General features: G+C 35.2%; 1 protein-coding gene across 1 annotated transcript; it reads left to right on the top strand.

The window, feature by feature from the left end:
- The first annotated feature begins 3,693 nt into the window (after window positions 1-3,693).
- LOC306847121 (anterior gradient protein 2 homolog) lies at window positions 3,694-5,817 on the top strand. The gene is made up of 8 exons (XM_079380906.1): window positions 3,694-3,882; window positions 4,048-4,174; window positions 4,446-4,509; window positions 4,607-4,659; window positions 4,774-4,850; window positions 5,153-5,216; window positions 5,305-5,388; window positions 5,474-5,817. Exons 2-8 carry the CDS (start codon window positions 4,057-4,059, stop codon window positions 5,521-5,523), a joined length of 510 nt encoding a protein of 169 aa, XP_079237032.1. The 5' UTR covers window positions 3,694-3,882; window positions 4,048-4,056; the 3' UTR covers window positions 5,524-5,817.
- Window positions 5,818-6,030: the final 213 nt, after the last annotated feature.

Raw genomic sequence — 6,030 nt, 5'->3', positions numbered from 1 at the left:
ATTATATCATTATACATAGAGTGAAATATTTCAAGCCTTTATTTCTTGAAATTTTGATGATTATGGCTTACGGATAATGAAAACCCAAAATTCAGTGTCTCAGAAAATTTGAATATTACATAAGATTAATAAAAAAAGGATATTTTAAACAGAAATGTCAGGCTTCTGAAAAGTTTGTTCATTTCTATGCACTCAATACTTGGTTGGGTCTCCTTTTGCATTAATTACTGCCTCAATGCAGCGTGGCATGGAGGCAATCAGCCCGTGGCACTGCTCAGGTGTAATGCAAGCCCAGGTTGCTTTGATAGCGGCCTTCAGGTGATCTGCATTGTTGGGTCTGGTGTCTCTCATCTTCCTCTTGACAATACCCCATAGATTCTCCATGGGCTTCAGGTCAGGTGAGTTTGCTGGCCAATCTAGCACAGTAACACCATGGTCATTGAACCAGCTTTTGGTACCTTTGGCAGTGTGGGCAGGTGCCAAGTCCTGCTGGAAAATGAAATCAGCATCTCCATAAAGCTTGTCAGCAGAAGGAAGCATGAAGTTGACTGTGGACTTCAGAAAAAACAGTGGACCAACACCAGCAGATGACATGGCAGCCCAAATCATCACTGACTGTGGAAACTTCACACTGGACTTCAAGCAACATGGATTCTGTGCCTCTCCACTCTTCCTCCAGACTCTGGGACCTTGATTTCAAAATGAAAAAATGTTTTTTACTTTCATCTGAAAAGAGGACTTTGGACCACTGAGCAACAGTTCAGTTCTTTTTCTCCACAGCCCAGGTAAGATGCTTCTGATGTTGTCTCTGGTTCAGAAGTGGCTTGGTAAACCCTTTCCTGAAGACGTCTGAGCGTGGTGACTCTTGATGCACTGACTCCAGCTTCAGTCCACTCCTTGTGAAGCTCTCACAAGTGTTTAAATCAGCTTTGCGTGACAGTATTCTCAAGCTTGCAGTCATCCCTGTTGCTTGTGGACCTTTTCCTGCCCAAATTCTTCCTTCCGGTCAACTTTGCATTTAATATGCTTTGATACAGCACTCTGTAAACAGCTACACTTTTCAGTAATGACCCTCTGTGACTTACCCTCTTTGTAGAGGGCGTCAATGTTCATCTTCTGGATCATTGCCAAGTCAGCAGTCTTCTCCATTATTGTGGTTTCAAAGAGCAAGAGATACCCTGAATTTATACTGTAGTGATGGTCATTAATTGAAACTCAAATGTAAATATTCTAATATATTGAGATACTGATTTTTGACTTTCATGAGCTGTAAGCTCTAATCATCAAAATTAAAAACAAAATAACTTTTGAAATGTTTTACTTTACATGTAATGAATCTAAAATATATGAAAGTTTCACTTTTTGAAATGTTACAAGATTTGTTTTTCACAATATTCAAATTTTTTGAGATGTACCTGTATATTTACATTTTATTAATATAAATGTTATATACAGTATATATACTGTGTGTGTATGTTATATTAATTTATACAAAATATTTTTATTTCAAATTAATTCTGACCTTTGGTCTTTCTATTAAACAAAGAATCCTGAGAAATAATGCATCAATAATCAATAATGCATGGTTTCCACAGAAATATGAATCACAACTGCTTTCAACATTGATAATAATAATATAACTAATAATAAAATGTTTCTTGAGCAGCAAATCAGCATATGAATAAATTATATTGGTTTCATATGACACTGAAGACTGAAGTAATGATGCTGAAAATTCATCTTAGGAAACCATAGGGGGTTAGGGTTCATTTATAATAGTTTATTTAGGGTTAATAAATAAAATCACATTTAATTATTAATTCAAATAGAAAAATATTTACTTTAAATTGAATAATATTTCACAATATTACAGTTTTATTTTTGGTCAAATTAATGCAGGCTTGATGGGAATAAGAGACTTCTTTCAGAAGAAAGTAAGATTAAATGATTAAAATACATATGATTGTGTTGTTTAAACTAATGTTATTTTATTATATATTTTGTGCTATCATTATATGTTCATTATTATTATTATATACATTTCCTGAAGGTTAAGCACCTTTGACATAAGGGTCAAAGAAATAGTTGACTTACTAGCAGCACATCATGTTCAGCACAATATAGGGGCAGTGAATGCCCAGCTGAAGGACAGAGAGTGAAGTCATAAAAGACTGGATTCATTGAGTCTGAGTGGTGTTGGTTGCCGTGGAGGCCCTGACTCCATTCCACTCGGCACAAAGACACCATTGATCCTCCGCCGTCACATTATCCCACAGCCGCTAGTGGAAAGAGGATTCGTCAGGCCTTCGTTTCAGAGAAAGTCATTTTCAGAGATGAAATCAGCTATAAACATGCACCTCTCCAGTTTACCTGCTCAGGAAATGTTAACATAGTCTGTACGTTTGAGCAACTCGACAGAGGATGTTACACAATAACGTTTACAACTGTCATCAGCAAATTATTACACAAGAGGTCACTGGTGATGCTTTTCCTTTATTAGAAGTAGTACGGAAAAGAGGTAGAAGTAATAAACCAAAACAAACCAAAACAAAATAAAATAAAACAAAACAAAATAATTGAAATAGTATTAAAACAAAAGGTGATGCCTTTCCTTTATTCAAATTAGGACGGAAAAGTGGTTAAAGTAATAAAATAAAATATTATTAAAATAAAAGGTGATGTTTTTCCTTTATTAGGATTAGTATGGAAAATAAAATAAAATAACTTAAATATTATTAAAATAAAAGGTGATGCTTTTCCTTTATTAGGATTAGATCAGAAAACTGGTAGAAGCAATAAAATAAATAAATAAAAATATTAAAATAAAAGGTGATGCCTTTTCTTCATTAGAATAAGTACAGAAAAGTTGTAGAAGTAATAAAATAAACATAAAAATAAAATACAATAATTTAAATACCATTAACATAAAAGTGTATGCTTTTCCTATACTAGAATTGGTATGGAAATGTGGTAGAAGTAAGAATAGAAAAAAAACGAAAAAACAATTGAAATATTATTAAAATAAAAGGTCACTGGTGATCCTTTTCCTTTATTAGAATTAGTACGGAAAAGTGGTAGAAGTAATGTAATAAAATAAAATAAAATAATTGAAAAAAAAAAGAATTATGAAAATAAAGTGATTTATTTTTTTAAATAATAATAATAATAATAATAAAAGGTTACACTGAAGAAAGTTACACCAAAAGTCATCTTCATACATAATCAGCCGTCTTAAGTACACGTCAGTCCTTTTAAAGGAACGGAGTTCAAGAAACCTCCTTTTGAGCGCTTCATTAAGCAAATGTTTGCAAGGCAGGATTTCACCAGCAAACTACAGATTGTATATAGACTATTAAGAATCCTGTATACAATACACACCCTATTCTATTACAGAAAACAGATTATAATGTACTAGTAAGGTATGATATCCAAATATTCCTATATGCAAATAGTATATTTAATTCAGATGCAATTATAAACTATTCAAAAACATACTGTACAGTTAGATTCAAATCTATCGATTCAATGGGTTTGATGATAATATGATAAAAATATGCATCAAGATATTCATGCATAATAAACAGGTTTCTTATTTTAACACCGCGTCATTCCTCAAATTACAAAAGCTCATTAATGTACCCCTCTGAGATCACGGATCAGAGCTCAGCCAATCACAAAAAGCCCAATCATGCTAGTCTTCAATAGCTCAAGACTATCAGCTGACCTGCAAAATAAGGCTGAATAGCATTAAAGTGCAGAATCGCATTCCAGAGCAGAAGAGGGGTGGGCGGAGCCTCAGGTGAACAGGTATAAGAGCCGTACAGGTGAGAGAAAGAGAGAGACCAGGAGTCTGAACACACTCAACAGAGAAGCCGAGAACAGGTGAGGATTCCACATTACAGGGACTTTGTGCTGCTATATTTCTCTGGAGGCTTTGCTGCAGGTTGCTTTCAAGTGTGTGCAACACCATTAACCGCTGGGACTGATGTTAAAATCATGCTTTGTCATTTTCTAACAAATATTTATCGAAATATTTTGTTCTTTCAGCTTGTGAAGATGCTTAAAGGAATACTCTCAGTGCTCTTGGTCCTGGTGACCTTGTCTTCTGCCATCGGGAAGCCTGAGAAGACCACTCCCAAGAAAGAGAGGAGGATTCCTCAGACTCTCTCCAGAGGTCAGCTTCATGAAAACATCCCAGAATATTATTTTTTAGCAGCTTTTGTAAAATGATGTTGCTTTAGTGAGCTGTCAGAATAGCACAACTGAAGCTACATATGAGTTGTAGCTTATAAGAGAATTGTTAGAAATTATTCTAGTTCTTTACCGTGCAAAATGCTCTCTCATACCTCACTTTGTGCAATACTGATATAGTAGCAGTCATCATCCATATTGGCTGAGTAGATGTTGGTCTTTAGGATTCATATTTGGTATTCTTTTCCTTTCAGGATGGGGTGATCAGCTGATTTGGGCACAGACGTACGAGGAAGCTCTGTTTTGGTCACGATCCAAGTGAGAAATGCTTGTATTATACAGAATTATAGAATATGGTGTTTAATAATACATACTTCTGTGTGTATATTACAACTTGTTATAATCTGTTTAATAGGAACAAGCCCCTCATGGTCATCTTTCATCTGGAGGACTGTCCACACAGCCAGTGTAAGGATTGACTTTTATTTTGACATTTTCACTGTTGGTTAGTTTAAAATTCTCTGTTTTGCTTCATGTTTGTATTATTATTTTATTTGTACATGTTTTATATAATTTTATTAGCTCTGAAGAAGGCCTTCGCCGAGGATAAAGACATCCAGAAGCTGGCTGATGATGATTTTGTGATCTTGAACTTGGTGGTGAGTAACACTTTACCATTTGTTAACAATTAGCCTACACTAGTTCAAATATTTCTAAAGCATTCATTAATCTTAGTTCATGATAATTCCATTATCCTCTAATACGAAATTAAACACTGTAAGTTAACAGGCCTATTACTCAATGGCTAACATTTTTATAAATAACTAACATTAACAAAGCTTTATAAATACTGCAACAGAAGTAATGCTCATAATTAATGTATAATGCAGTCTGTGTATTGATCTGTAGGTTCTAGTCTGTCTGTTATGTCTATAAATTGAACTGCCTTGTTTTTTTACAGTATGAGACCACAGATAAGCACTTGTCTCCTGATGGCCAGTACGTTCCCAGAATCCTCTTTGTTGGTGAGTTGATTTAATCATGACTGATACATAACTAATGCTACACATTATGAAGTATGCATACATGATTCATATCCTTCGTGTGCCCCAGATCCCTCCATGACTGTTCGTGCAGACATCACTGGCCGCTATGCTAACCGCCTGTACGCCTATGAACCCGCCGATATGAAACTCTGTAAGTCTGAAAGCTGTTTTAATGCCAAAATGAGTTATTTCACGTCAACAAACTAACAGCTCCATTCGTTTGGTTTTGTTTCCAGTGTTGAGCAACATGCAAAGAGCCTTGAAGTTTCTGAAGGTAGAGCTGTGAACACAAAAGCCCAGTCTTTTTGCCCACCGTAAGGATATGACTTCCCTGAGAGTCACTATTATTCTGTCATTTGTTTACTGACGGCATGAAACGCACTGTAAAGCCCTGTACAAAAATACAATAGTTCTTTGAGTAGATTGTTACGACTTAAGGTTTTCTTTTCACGTTTTTTTCAATAAATGTAGTTGTTTGAAAATTCGTTTCTCCTGGTAATTTGTTTATTCAAAGCAGAGGCCATGTGGGTTTTCCAGTTAAAGGGACAGTTCACCCAAAAATTAAAAATCTGTCATCATTTACTAGTTGTTCCAAACCTGTGTGAGTATCTTTCTTCTGCTGAACACAAAATAAGATAATTACAAGAATATTGGTGACCAAATAGTTGCTGGTAGCCATTGACTTCCATATTATGGAGAGAGAAAAAAAATACTACGGAAGTCAATGGCTACCGCTAGTTTGTGCACACTGTCACTTTAACGGAGCCTCCTCCGGCTAGTATCCTGGTGGGAG

The sequence above is a fragment of the Barbus barbus genome (assembly GCF_936440315.1).
Source record: "Barbus barbus genome assembly, chromosome: 27".
Taxonomy (NCBI): Eukaryota; Metazoa; Chordata; class Actinopteri; order Cypriniformes; family Cyprinidae; genus Barbus; species Barbus barbus.
Note: the sequence above shows the minus strand (reverse complement) of the source record. Positions and strands in the feature narration are given on the sequence as shown.